Consider the following 15,007-nt stretch of genomic DNA (forward strand, 5'->3'; position numbering starts at 1 on the left):
AGTTAATAGAATGAAATGACTCTGTTTTAAAAGCTGAAAGTTTTGATTAAGAAGTTTAAGGATCAAATTCATAGAATTTGTAAATACGAATGGTTAAATTTATTAAATTATTTAGAATTAAGATCAAATTGATAGAATAAGTAAGGATTGAGGACTAAATGTGTTATTATATCAATTAGAAAAAAAAAACTTTCGATTATCAATGATGGGTGACCAAAACAAGAATAAATTTAAACATTAATACTTAAATTAAAAAATTTTAAAATTAAACAATCAAAACAAAAATACAAATATAATTGAGTGACCATTTATATAATTTACTATAATTTTAACATCATCCACATCATTGTCATTATCATTATCATAAATGACCCAAGCTTTGGGGTTTTTTTTTCATATTCTAAAGTGGAAAATTTAGGATATTTACTAATGTGAAGTAAGGTTGTAGCCATTATTGCATCATATGTCATATAGCCAATCCTATAGCTCTAAATTAATTGACCAACTTCAGATAATTAAGAGAGGATAAAGGAAAAAAGTGACCATGATTTTAGGTTATCTAGTGGGGTCCCCTTTATAATCCACATGCCTACAGTTCCTCTAAACCTATAGCATTGTGATGATTCTTGGATCAATTGTTGCAAATTAAAGATAATCATCTAGGAGACATTAAATTTTAATTTATTTTTTAATTTTGAGATTTCAATTTAAATTTCATTCTATTTGTGTTCTGTTTAAATTTATTTTGATTTAAAATTAGATATTTTAATTATTAATTGTAAATTAATTTTTGGTTGTTATTATTTGAATATATTTCTTGTGATTATATTGTAAAGTATGCATCACATTTCGATCAAATTAAGGCACAAATAGAGAGCGATATCGCGACGAGAAGCCATGGGACGTCACAATGACGCGACAACAAAAATAGGGGAGAAGTAGAAACGATGTCGCGACAACACAGCAGGGGACGTCGCGGCGTGGTGACGTGCCATGCAATTTTCTTGATTTTCTTCTCCTAGTTAAACTTTGAGTATTTGTTCCAGTCGAACTCCAATTAGTGTAGATTATTTTAAAATTATTTTATCTACGAATTTAGCCTACAAATATGTTTTTTTCAACTCATCTTAATTAACCCGTGATTTTTTACCCTCTTTGAAGGGATTTTTCTACATAAAATATTTATGTTCGATCTTTTCAAATTTTTTTATTATTTTACTTGTTCGTTGCTTAATCGAGTTTATTCCCAACATATATTTTCATTAATGAAACGGACAGAAAGCATTTGCAATAGAAGATAAAAACACTTGACCGTCATTAAGGGCACATTGAGACGAGCCTGTGGCAATTTTAATTGTCTGCTTTAAAACAAATTTTTAGTTAATATTGTTGTTAATTTAGTTAATTTGTTAAAACTTTTTGAAATTTTTTAGTACAAAACCAAAAGTAATTGGTTGAATTTTTAAGGCAATGCACATGCCTGTGCTGAACCTACCAATATTTTTTTAAAATATTGATTCCATTTTTGGCCGACAAATTCATCATTGCAGATTAAAGTGATTGAAAAATCATGGTAACATATTCAACACTCAGGAAAAACCTATCAACTAAATTAATTCAAATTTTTGAAGAGTTTAAAGGTAATTTTTGAAATCTGAATAGGCGAAATTATGATAACCCAACAGCTTTGTGTTGAGAAGACGTTAACCTATAGCGGTCATGTGGGAAATTATGATACTATTAAGATATCTTCGTATTATCTGTACCATACTCTAAAAAGGATTTTTTGTTGAAAAATTTTATGTTTTTTTCGTTAATGTACAAAACATTGTGCAAGTCAATAATTATTCTCTTTGATATTGTTGTGTTGAAGAGTGATGCATCTTTAAGATTTTATCCTCCAATTTTACAAGGAATCAATGGGCGCCTTTGGATGTATAAACAAGCGGAACCATGACTATTATAAAGCTTTGCACTTATGTATCATACTTGCCTACGTGATCTTTATATTTTGTACATCATGGATTCAAGTATTTCCATATGCAAAGCTTTTTTGTAGCTATAGTTTTGCTTGTTTAAGCATTCAAAGATATCTTTACACTATTTTTAAAGTTGGGAAACAAAACCTTGATAGTGCACTGCTCATGACACCTAAAAAGAAATATACGTATGATTTAGTTGATAATACTAAATTTGTTAAATATAATATACTCATGGAATATAAATTATATTTAAATATCTAATTTTGATATTTTAAAAAAAAAACTATTTAAGCTATCGTAAAAGTTATTCCTCACCATGTTTTAGTATATAAATTAATAATAAACTAATTTTAATTGTCCGTTAGAAGGTTTCTTTTGCTTATTTTTAAATTTATACTAAATTATAATTATAAGTAATAAATAATTTTTTCCTCATATTATTACATAAAAATGCAAAAAAATAAAGTAATTATTTTATTAATTTTAATTTTTTAAATAGAGAATTTTAAACTTCACAAAAACCCCAATATAATAACACACAGCACTATGAAAGCATCTATCATAATCACCATTATTCCACAACCTAATGATTATATTATAGAAAACGATTCCATATGTTCTCTTTGAGCGGGTTTGAATGAACAATACATTTATTTATGGTTAGTGTAAAAGTAGTAATGGTGGTAAAATTAGATACTATATTAATATTATAACATAAGATAAAAAATAAGCTAATGGCTAAGCACTATACTACCTATCCAAGCCCTTTTTTTTCCCTTTAATCCATGCTTTTTCCTAACATATTTCAACCTTATTTTTTCCCTTTAATCCATGCTTTTTCCTAAGGTATTTCAACTTTGCTGACATACTACATACAATATATTTGTTATTAAAAAAATTTAAAAGATTAGTATTTAAAATATTTTAATTTCATAAACAATTATATGCTTATTTTTTTATGCTAATATATACTGAAATCAGAGTAAGATCGATCGATTGATGAAATCAAGAAATCTTGATCATCCACGTGTGAAAGACATAATACCCCTAGAAACCTCATGTATTCCAGGGTTGAACCCCAAGCATCCAAGGAGACCCTGCTTGTAAGGCAAGAAAGTCTTCCTCCTCATCTCCTCCGACACCGCCCGGTTCGCCGTGTAATGCAACTCGTGGGCAGAAACCGGTCCTCTCCGTCTCGAACTCGACCCAACACTCTCAGTAGAACGAAAGCTCCAACTTTTAACAACCTCTGCCTCTTTCTTAGACAAGACGGCATATTTCTTGAAGGAATCCTTACTCGTTGCTCTACCTTCTGATGCACTTCTAAACAACAAAAGATCTTTCAACTTCCATTTCCTGTTACCTTTAGAGAATGAAATTGCTGACAAGATTGAAGACACGTAAGATTTGGGATTCGTTGAAGAAGCAGTGGTTTGGTCTTGCTCGAACATGGTGTGGTCGGATACTCTGAAAGGAGACAATGATCTGCTTTTCTTGTGAATGTAGCTTGAAGATGATGATGAAGTTGTTTCTCTACCTAGTTGTGTTGTGTTTTTGGGCTCCACTGCCGATCTTCTACGAGACTTCTCGATGGCGGTTTCGAACGGATCAATGTCCTTCTTTCGAAAAGATCTGGGAGATTTGGGTGAATAACTTGACAACTCTGAAAAGCCAGGTGGGGGTTTCAATGGCTTAATCTTTCCTCCATCGAAGAGCTCCTCGGCCGACGAAGACGTCCTCTCTAACTGTCCACTAAAGTCGAACTCGAAATCTTCACACCCTTCACCACCAACACCGTGGGTGTTATCTTCTTTCTCGATTCCGCCATTAAAATCATTCCTTTTTGGTATACCAGGCTTTTCCTCCCACACGAAAGGGACTGCAACCGAAGAAGAAGCACGAGTTGGACTGGTTGGAGCACTGAAGATGAAGCTGCTGCCATTGCCAAAGCGTTGAGGAGTGGAAGGAGCAGTCATATAGGGAGACGAACATGCGCTATCGAAGTTGAAGTCCAGCGGCACCGGCACCACCACTTCCATGTCCATAGGCTTCTTTTTGGAGGTCGAGATGGGAGGATCTTCGTTTTATAAGGAAGAAAGAGAGAGGGGAAGGAGAGGATGGGAAAATGGAAAACTGATTATGTATGTATATGACTCAAGAGAGCCGCCTATGTAAACCTACCTACACATCTATGTGTGACATAAAATCTTATATAAATCGGATAAGTGAATTTTTACTTAATAGAATTATACACATGAAACTTTTATCATGGTTCAAATGTATAAATAAAATTTTGATTGTCATTTAATCATACATATTTTTTAAAAATAAGTACTTCAAATTTCTTTTCATGTTAGATAAATACAATTATTTGTATATGCAATATGTAAACATAAAATGATATTATACTGATAATTGTTTTAGAGATTTGTGAAAATCGAGTCAAATTAAAATTTCATGTATAAAATTACACAAAATTATAATTCATATATAACATTGCACATTTAACCAAAGTTCATGTATAATTTTGATATTTATCCTAATATAAAAATAATAAGATAGTTTTTTTCTAGGGCTAAATATCAAATTTATACATGAACTTTGGTCCAATGTGCAATTTGATACATGAACTTTAATTTATTACAATTATATACATGAAACTTGAATTGTGGTTTTTATGTATACATGAAACTTTGATTTTGGTTCAATTGTGCACATTTAAAGAATTGAATACATACATTTATTTTTATATCTTAATATAATTGTTTGTGTATACAATATATCAACATAAAATTGTGCTAATTTAATAATATTATTAATGATTTGTAAAAATTGAATTAAATCAAAATTTCATGTATAAACTGCACAAAATCAAAGTTCATATATAACTTTACACATTGGACCAAAGTTCAAGTATAGTTTTTATATTTAGCCCATTTTTCTGTCCTTTTTCTCTTTTCTTGGTCAAATTATAGTGTTGGTCCATCTATTATGCTCAAACTTAGGATTAAGGCCTCATACTTTAATTTTTAACACAATGTGGTCCCTTTATTTTATAATATCATTAATTAATCCAAATAGCTAACACTTTTAACCATTGTAGTTAAAATAATTATGTGTACTTTTTTTTTCTTAAAACAACCCTTTCAGCTACATGATTTAATTACCTTCTAATTAATCATTCTAATACAAAATTTCTTCTTCTTCTTTTGTTGGAATGATAATTTTAAGGAAAAATCCACTTTAAAATTTTAACTAAAATTTCTAATCATATTAATTATTTAGACTAACTAATTATACGAAAGTACTTTAACAAATTATGACAAATTAAATAACAAGGATTAAATCTCAAACTTAAGTATAATTAAAGGACCACGCCCATAATTTGACATTATGTCTTTCTTTCTTTGTCTATTTCTCTCTCTTTTCTCCTTCCCCATTTTTCCCTCCCCGCCGGTACCTCCTCTTTCTCCCCCCACCAACCTAATTAAATAAATTAATAAATATGCTAGGTGTCAAACTGTGGGATAAACACTTCTACTGTGCCCCATATGTATTTAGTTTTTATAGACGTTATACATTGTTTGTGTAAACGGTACAGAGTTCAAGTGCTTGATTGCAGTAATCACCATAATTGGCATTGCGAAAATTAAGTAAATAAAATAATAAAGAATTAAAAATTTAATGTTTGTTTATGTAATTCAATTTCCCTACATGCGGAGTCTTACTCGGTGAGTAATTTCACTATCTTTAATACACAATACAACAAATGAGTTATACTCTATTATTACCCAAGTATGGAGATATTACATTTGTATATAATGACTAGAACACTAAACATTAAAGGTTTACACTATAATTACAATTACACAATAAGTTCCCTAACGAACAAAACAAAGTGCTTTCAATAAGCTCCCTTACATAACCTGTACAAGCCTCGAAATATAAATTAAGTTTGGTTTGTTAAAATACTAGAGATTGGATATAAAACGACTCCTTAAAATTAGCAACTACAAAATAACAAAATAATATACTAATAAAGTCTAGTAAATCACAATATGACCGGAGATACAATCTTTTTAATAAAACAACAACTCGATTTGAACAAATCTCCATAAGTCAAGGGTTATAAATGATTCAATCTTCTCCAATACAATCTTTATAAGCAAACGGATTGGTTTCTATAGATAGACTTCCATATCTTCAAAATATCAACTAAGTTAATAGCCTAAAAATTTTGTTTCATTAATTTGCCAACACAAATATGACAAGTTTTGTTTCAATGTTATAATAATAGATTAATGAATACTACCAAGTAAGTACCACTTAAAATTTTACTTATAAATCTAAGGTAATAATGAAGAGTTATATTAGAAAATTGTTAAAAAGTGTTTTTTTTTTTACATTTTAAAAAGTTTTTAATGAGATATTATTACTAAATCTACATAAAGTGGAGCAATTAAATTCAAATGGGTCATACTTGGTAGTTTGGCTTTGGAACATCTTTTTCTTTTTCCTTCTTTTTTTGAGGTAAAAGATGGAAATGAAAAACTGGAAAGCCAAGGCTAGAACTAGCCTGGCCACCACTACATGATTTTGTTAGAATGGGTTTCATTTGGCTTTAACAATTATAATTAATGTTTTGAAAATCGGATTGATGATGTAATTAATTAAATTTTTAATTTTTAATTTAATTGATTCAATTTTCAATTTAATAATAATTAAATAAATTATTAAAATTTATAAAAAAATATTATATATAAATGATTCAATTGTTGATTTTTTATTTCGATTTTTACTTTTTATTAATTTTGAATAATTCATTTAAAGATTGGTTTAATCCCTTTATTCCAATTGATATATCAACTGATTTCTAATCTGATCATTTGATTCATTACGATACGAAAGATGAAAACTATGACCTGAGAGTTCTATATTGAAGCACTCTAATAATTTTATATTTGAGATAAAATTATAAAATTTTGAAATTTCAAAAAAAAAATTCAATGGTAGAATTTTATTATTCTGAAAGTTCCCTTCATGCTGGAAAAGTGCAGTGAAAGGCGAGGCAGGCGAAGGGTGGCAATTGGCCATTAATCGACAAAGCAACCGACGGCCATACAAGTAGAATTTTTTTTTTATAAATTACACTATTAGTCATTCTATTATAGATAATTTTTATTTTAGTAAGTTAACTAAAAAAATTTATAATATGATCACTAATATATTCAAATTTACTTTTTTTTATCATCTGATTGTTAGTGACCGACGGTGGTACTTTTTTAGTTGATATAATAATTCTTTTAGTAACATGTATAATGGTAATTTTAGTTCTCAGCTTTATATTTCCTGTCAATTTAACCTTAATTTTATATAAAATTATAAAAAAAACTCGATTATTTTAAGAATAAAATATTTTATACAAAAATTCAAGTTATTGCAACAACAAATTTTCAGCATTGCAATAAAATCATGAAATAATTTAAATGATTTAACTTTTTTTTTTATAAAGGCCGGAGCACTCATAATTTCCTTTTTATTTTAAGAAACTAATTCTAAACATTCTCGCAATACTTGTAATTATACATAAATAAGAAAAATTATGAAATGTGATTAGGTGAAACTTTTCGATTGGACACTCATGTTTTGTAGTTTTTCAGTTTTTATTAAATCATCTTTGACGTCTGATTCTATAAAACTTTTCATAATTCAAACATAGGAATACATAATCGTTATTTTATTTCTTGCTAAACGAAAAATTACTGTATAGGCCATTCCCACCACATTATTCATGGTTTCTTTTTAATTATTTAATGATATTTTAGTTCTTTTTTTTCATGTCATTGAACTTTAAACCTTAAACTCCAAATCCTGAATTCTAAAGTAGAATTCCTTCAGGGTTCAAGGTTTAAAATTTTAGATTCGGGATTCAGGGTCAATGTTCAAGATTTAATATTTTAAATTCAAGGTAAAAGAATTACCCAAATTATATCAACACATAAAAAAAATTATTTAATGAAAGATGATGTGATGGGTAAGTTGATAAAACAATTTCTTCTTGCTCACCATGCAAAATAAATGAAAAGGGAAATTGGGAGATAGGGGCAACTCATGTGTGAACAAAAAAGAGAGTAATGTTTGCAACTCAACATACCCATCTAGAAGATGTGGAAATAAATCAAAGAAGATGGCCGAACCTCTTCTTCCATGCACCTTCTCCTTTTTTAACATTCTTCTCTCCTTACCCTTCTCCTCTTTGGACCAGAAGTTAGGGTTGTCTTTTCCCTTGTGCCCAACTCTCATCACCATTAGGCTGTTGCTTTGTCAATTCTGATTTCTGAATTTCATTTTTAATTCAATTTCATAATAAAAAGTTAATTTGATTTTAACTTAAATTGATTTAAATCCAAGTCTTTCTACAAATAATTTTATTTTGATCTTTCCTATGTATGTTTTTTATTGTATTTATATCATCCCTTTTCATAGTTGGGCCATCAAAAATTTATTGATTACATTACCAAATAAAATCATTTTTTTAAATTACGAGAATAGGTCATTTTTGATAAAAACAACTTCAGTTGGAGTCGTTTTTTTGGAAAAACTTAGAAAAAAACTTTACTAGTTATATACTAAATAATAATCTTAATAAAAAGTTATTGAAATTTATCAAATGTAAATATTATCTAATTTAATATCAAGTGTCAATTGAAAATGACAAAAAAATTGTGGACATTTTTTTGTGAAAATTTTGTGGCCATCTTTCTAAGTGAAAATTATATATATCACCCCTATTCATCGTTGAGCCATCATAAATTTATCAAAGAGGACCAAATTTAAATACAAAAGTTGAGTTCATTTAATCACTAAATATATTTTTAATAAATTAATCAATCAGTTTAATATGATGTTGAACTCATTGTTTAAGTTGAAATCTTATAATTAACATTTTCCTAATACATGCAGATGGGTGGTGAGAATGGGTTCGATAATATTAATCATTGCGATAAAGGTGAATTTAATTATTATAGTAATGAGATTAAAATTAATTATATGAATGTATTTGAATTCAATCATAATGATAGCGGCAAAATAAAAGTAAAAAATAACTGTTAGAAAATAAGTGTATATATAATAAAAAATTATAATCATATTTGTATTAAATAATAATGAAAATCATATTTATATTAAATAACAATGTTGAAAGAGCACATATCAATTTACTCACTTCATGTCCAATGAATAAAGGTATACATGAATCAAGTCGAGTCATGTTGAGGTTCTGAGTTTAAAATATTTTTCAAGTCTAAATTTATTTTTGAGTTGATTTCATCGTCCAAACAACTCATTTTACTATTAAAAATTAATAAAATATTATGTTTTTTAGTTTATATTTTATATATTCTCATAATCAAATTTTAATTTAAAAATATTTTTTTATTATTTAAACTAAATTCAATTAATTCGGGTCCTCTTGAAGAGCAAAAATCTTTATTCAAGTCCAGCCTAAGTTTGGCCAGATTTACCGAATAGGGCCAGCTATATGGCTCTTGAACAGGTCTGCCAATGAATGCATTGGACCCCTTGTATCACTAGTTAAAAATTAAGATAAACCACCTGGATGGAGACCCAACTCTTTTTGATACTTCTATTTTAATCACTCAATTTTAAAAAGTTTCAATTTCATCACTAACATTTTCAAAATTTAAAAAATTAGTCAACCACCATTAAATATGTAACAAAATGAGCTTTTCTTTATTGATCTAATAACAAATTTAACCTTTCAATATTTACATATTTTATCAATTTAATCTTAAATTTTAAAAACCAACAAAATTATCTACAAAATTTGTCATTTAATTCTAATTCTAAAAAATTCAATAAATATAACTCTTAACATTAACAAAATTTGTCGATTTAATTTTAATTCTAAAAATTATATAAGAAAAAGTCATAATTCTAAATTTAATCTAATTTTTTATTAACAATACAAGTTTAGTTATTTATTTTTAAATTTATCAATGTGAGGTTGATAATTTTAAAAAACAAATTACTTGTCAAATCTTCACCGATTGATTTAGCAATTTATTAAAAATATGTTTACGCCAAATACCATAACAAAATATATAATAATACACATTAGACATTTTCAAAATAGACATTATCTCTTTTATTATTAAATATAAATAAAATATTATATTCAATGAACCAAAATACTGGCCTATTCTCATGAATAACTATTCAATTTTTATTCTATTTCATCCCAACTAACCCAAAGTAAAACAACATAAATACAATCTCCTAATTTGCTGCAACATTCAGAAAATTGGTGATAAACTCCACCTTTTTAATTGTCAGTGAACTGATTCTGAACAAATAAAAAATTTTAGAGAAAACGAAAATCTTCCCAACACATTAAAAAAACGAAGAAGAAGAAAACTCTCAAACACAATTTAAAGTTGTAAATAAATCCGGCAACAAAATTCTTTAACCTGAAGATCCAGCTAAAGCAGCAAGCAAAACCCATCCTACCTAATTGGTAAATCTGATGAAAAAAATCTTAAAAACTTCACCTGAAAGTTCAGATTACAAGCCATTGTTAATTCTCAGACATGCTTTCATCTCTTAAACCCCTGTTAAGATGCACCCGGAATAGCAGCTGCAGCATACATGCTCGGATCCTGATTTGATGGCGTAGCATAGCCGTAACCATAACCACCATATACTTGCCCTTGATAATATCCTCCATTCCACTGGTTACCCGAATCGGCTCTCCACTATCAAAAACCGATTCTAAGAAGTAAGCCGAACAAGTCGAAGGGAAACAATAGCAGTAGAGAGGGGGAATGTCATAAACCACTTTTAGGAGATTGTATAAGTCATGCTATACTATTATATTATGTAACCTCAGGCGTATTAATTAGGACTTAGCCAAAAAATTCTTTTTTTTTTCTTTCCGTAATATAAGCATTTCGCAATGAGCAAGGCAACAATGGGCCATAAGACAGTTGCCACTGGTAAGAACATCAGTTTAGCATAAATTAAATTTACCTGTTTGTTTACATTGCGACCCCAAGAAAGACGGACAGTCTGCTTCCCTATGGTTGTCCCGTTCAAACTCTGGATTGCTTCCTCAGCGTTCTTCCTAAAATGGATATACATTACATTACAACAGGCTCATTATTGAATAATACACCCACATTACCGACTGTCAGAAAACCTATCTTCTGCATCACTTAAAAATGTGCATCAATGTTTTTATGGTGTTATCAACGATGGAACTCTAAATAACATTTTTTAACAATATAGTTACCACACTTTCAACATTATGTAAAGTATAATGTGGTGAAGTACATATATAGGGAGGCACCTGTTCACAAATTGCACAAACCCGCAACCTTTTCCAGGTGGTATTTTCACAGAGACGATCTCACCAAACTGGGAAAAGGGTTGTCTGAGATCATCATCACTAACATCGGAGTCAAGTCCTCCAACAAATATCTGAAAGAAACATAACCTTGTCATCAATGGTAGATATAGGGGAGAAGATAGCAAAAATGGAAAGAAAAGGACTTACGGTTGCATTATTTGAATCATTATCGTATTGAGAACCTTGGGCTACAGCACCATTTGATGCATGTCCACCAGCCAATACCACAGCTAACAAAAAGGAGAACAAAAATATAATCATTCAACTAAAATTCACACTGAGTTTTACAATACAAAATGCAATGATTGGAAAATTTTACATTTAAAAAAAGAAAACACTAGCTCAGCAGTCATTCATTCAACCGACAAAAGAACATGATGACAGATGGAATAAGGAAAATCCTGTGACCCTGATACTGAACAAAATAGAATGTCCATATGATGAACAATTTGAAATAGCATAGTTCGCCATATTAAAACGAGCCTGAAATGAAGAATAGATCACGATATGCTCCACTAACGTAGAAGTATCAATCACCTCACCATCACCATTATGGCAGAAATCATAGAGAACCCAGAAATGGCCCCTGCATGTTTATCCCTCACAGTTTTACTCAACTGGACTAATTTGTCATGGATAAAATATTAAGGTACCTTGTGAAGAATACTGTTGCCGATATCCGGATGCTTTCTTGGGAGTAGCAACACCAATTCTCATAGGTCTACTTGAGCAATACACACCATTCATTTCAGTCATGGCCCTTGACCTTTCATTTTCATCACCAAACCTAACAAAACCGTAACCTTTAGAACGACCAGTATTTGAATCAATAACAACTTTTGCTCCTTTGACAGATTGAAATCTACTAGAAAAGGTTTCATGCAACATTGTATCAGTTACATCTGCAGCCAAATCTCCTACAAATATAGATAGGTCAGAGCCTGAATCAGGTCGCCTTTCATTCACACTGAATGAAGCCCAATTCAAACGAAAAGGCTGTTCAGTATTTGGCATTAAAGAGCCATTATAGCTTTGCAAAACCTTTTCAGCTGCTTCCCGTGAGTAAAATTCCACGAATCCATATCCTTCAGACTGACCAGTTTGCTTATTGCGTATGATCTTTACAGAAGAAACCTGGATTTTGAAATGCCAAATGTCCATAAGCTAGGTAAAACAATGATGACAAGAACATGTCATATGGATAATTAAGTAAAATTTTCAGAAAGGTACTGGTCACACATCAAGAATATGATATGCAATGAGCACCTAATCGTCAAAGAAAATAAAACCACTAAAGCCTTGTCAGATTTTAAACTTCCAAAGAATAGTAAAAGGTAGCAAGTCTTTTTAGCCCCTCCTAACCATATTTTTTTTTTTTCAAGTAACACAAGTAGAGAAATCAAGAAAGCTTTCTACATGATTAACGATACATGAGAGATTTTCTCATAAACAAATTCCAACAAGATCCAAGCACCTTCTCTGAAATGGTGTTCGTAACTTTACACTACCATGTAGCCATCTCAGTAACCTTTCAATCCAAAGCAAGAGGATTCTATTTCCAGTATTTATGAACAAGTTATCTATGTTGGAAATCTTAAATTGAAAAAAAAAAAAAAGCATCTCGAAGTCTTAGAGAAGTCCATGTAGCAAGGCAAAATGCAAGCAAAATTGATTTTAACATCTAGCCTACCTCCAATACCCCACCCCCTCATTAACACCCAACATGAGAGGATGTTATGCTTCTAGTTCTAACTAACACACCTGTCACGTGCAAGTCTCTAGAAAGAAAGTGCAAGCTGTTAAAGAAGCATTATACTGTCAAAAGGCAACCAGGCAATCATAGGTGAAGAATTAAAAAGTTGTTTCTAGTATTCAAACTGAAAGCTCTTCTACCATGTTAAATTAGGTGACTACTTATCATAAAAGCTTAAATTGATAAGAAACAATCCAACCACATCCATTTAAAGTTCTACCAAGAACGACGTTAGACTCTGCTATTGCTTCAGCTTTTGATGCAAGTAGTGGATTATGTATGATTAATCCACTTCTAATTCAAGTTTATTAAATGAGATGCAAGCAGACTTCAACCAAAACCTAATCCTCTAACAGTCGACAACAGCATAACCCGATTTTTCCGCATCTAGTCAATATTACTTAATTACGGCAATTAACAACAGTCTATTGATCCGTTCAGTCGTATTTTAATGAACCAACTTTAACATTCAAGACATACAAGTTAATCTAAATAAATTACCCTAATTATACTAAGAAAAATAAACCACAAACTTAACATTCCTTGTATCTTTTAAATGAACTAAACCACAAATTGTCTATAATACACTTCATGAATGATCAAGGCGCAGTTACCTCTATCCTAGCATTGACAAGACCAACTTATTTATGGGAAACAAGCTCTTAACTGCAACCATTTCATAAACTTCAAACCTTAATTACCCTTAAACCTCTGTTATCTCCCTAACTATTTCCAATATCGGCATGCACGTTCCCAACCCAGAAACACTATCAATCCAATTAAACAAACTAGCACTCCCATTATCATATAGTTTATTATAAAATTATTGAGTAAAACAAACAATTCACAATCGAATAAATAGCATTTCATTCCTACTAATCGAACCCAAAAAGACTATCTTTACTGAATTAGGTTTTGTATAAGTAGCGAATTGCGTTCCTACTTCCTAGCTCTCATTCCCGCACAAGACCGATCTGCATTCCAGCTAACATTGCTAGCTCAGCAAACAAGAAATGGCAACAAAGGAACAAAACCAAAAAGATTCCTTAAAACCACAAAAAAGAAAAAGAAAAAAAAAATCTAAAGCAAGATTCAAATATAACAACACATACATCTATTATTCAATGATAATAATACTATTATTACTGCTTTTTACCTCTCCAGTGTGAGAAAAGCAACTATGAAGATAACTCTCATCCATCCAATGAACTAGGTCACCAACCCAGATCGTTTTAACCTCATCCGAGTTAGATCCATGTTGTTGTTGTTTCGTTGAGTAGCTTTGCTGCTGCTGCTGCTGGTATTGCTGTTTACCTTGCTGTTGTTGATATTGTTGGTACTGGAAATGATTATTATAAGCCATATAATGATGAGGGTACATCATCATCTGTTGCTGCTGCATCATTACCATAGCCGCCGTCGTCGGGTACTGCATGGCTCCCATCCACTGGTTCGCCACCCAATGCGGCGGTTGTTGCGGCGGCTGCTGTTGTTTTTGTTCTTGATTTGAGCTCAAATCAGTAGCGTTGGTTGACTGCATCTTGTTATGTCGATAACAACGTGATCTAACGCTCTGGGAATTGTTTTTTTCACTGTTCCACCGTAAAAATAGGCGAAAGAGAGAAAGAAAAAGGTGGTAGTGTGTAAGGTTTTTTTTTTTTTAATAAAGGGAGGCGGTGGATCTGAGTTTTTAATGGGGGGTGAAGGTTACAATGTTGGTCTGGAGGTTGCTTTGTTGCCGTCCCGTGGGCGAGTGAGTTTAGGATGGACCCCACTTGGTTGTCGCGTGGGGTCGTGTCTTGCTGACCTGGACGGTCTGGATGCTACCGGCGGTCCAATTTGGAT

General features: G+C 30.7%; 2 protein-coding genes across 2 annotated transcripts; both read right to left on the minus strand.

Moving 5' to 3' along the window:
* Positions 1-2,895: 2,895 nt before the first annotated feature.
* LOC107942658 (uncharacterized) lies at positions 2,896-4,164 on the minus strand. The gene has a single exon (XM_016876363.2). The coding sequence runs from the start codon at positions 4,025-4,027 to the stop codon at positions 3,002-3,004; it is 1,026 nt and encodes a 341-aa protein (XP_016731852.2). The 5' UTR covers positions 4,028-4,164; the 3' UTR covers positions 2,896-3,001.
* A 6,132-nt stretch (positions 4,165-10,296) lies between these two features.
* Positions 10,297-14,870, minus strand: LOC107942660 (polyadenylate-binding protein RBP47B). The gene is made up of 6 exons (XM_016876364.2): positions 14,319-14,870; positions 12,063-12,543; positions 11,557-11,639; positions 11,350-11,480; positions 11,031-11,124; positions 10,297-10,756 (listed from the first exon to the last, which is right to left on the minus strand). The coding sequence occupies exons 1-6, from the start codon at positions 14,700-14,702 to the stop codon at positions 10,616-10,618; spliced, it is 1,314 nt and encodes a 437-aa protein (XP_016731853.1). The 5' UTR covers positions 14,703-14,870; the 3' UTR covers positions 10,297-10,615.
* Positions 14,871-15,007: the final 137 nt, after the last annotated feature.

Source organism: Gossypium hirsutum, chromosome A13 (assembly GCF_007990345.1).
Source record: "Gossypium hirsutum isolate 1008001.06 chromosome A13, Gossypium_hirsutum_v2.1, whole genome shotgun sequence".
Taxonomy (NCBI): domain Eukaryota; kingdom Viridiplantae; phylum Streptophyta; class Magnoliopsida; order Malvales; family Malvaceae; genus Gossypium; species Gossypium hirsutum.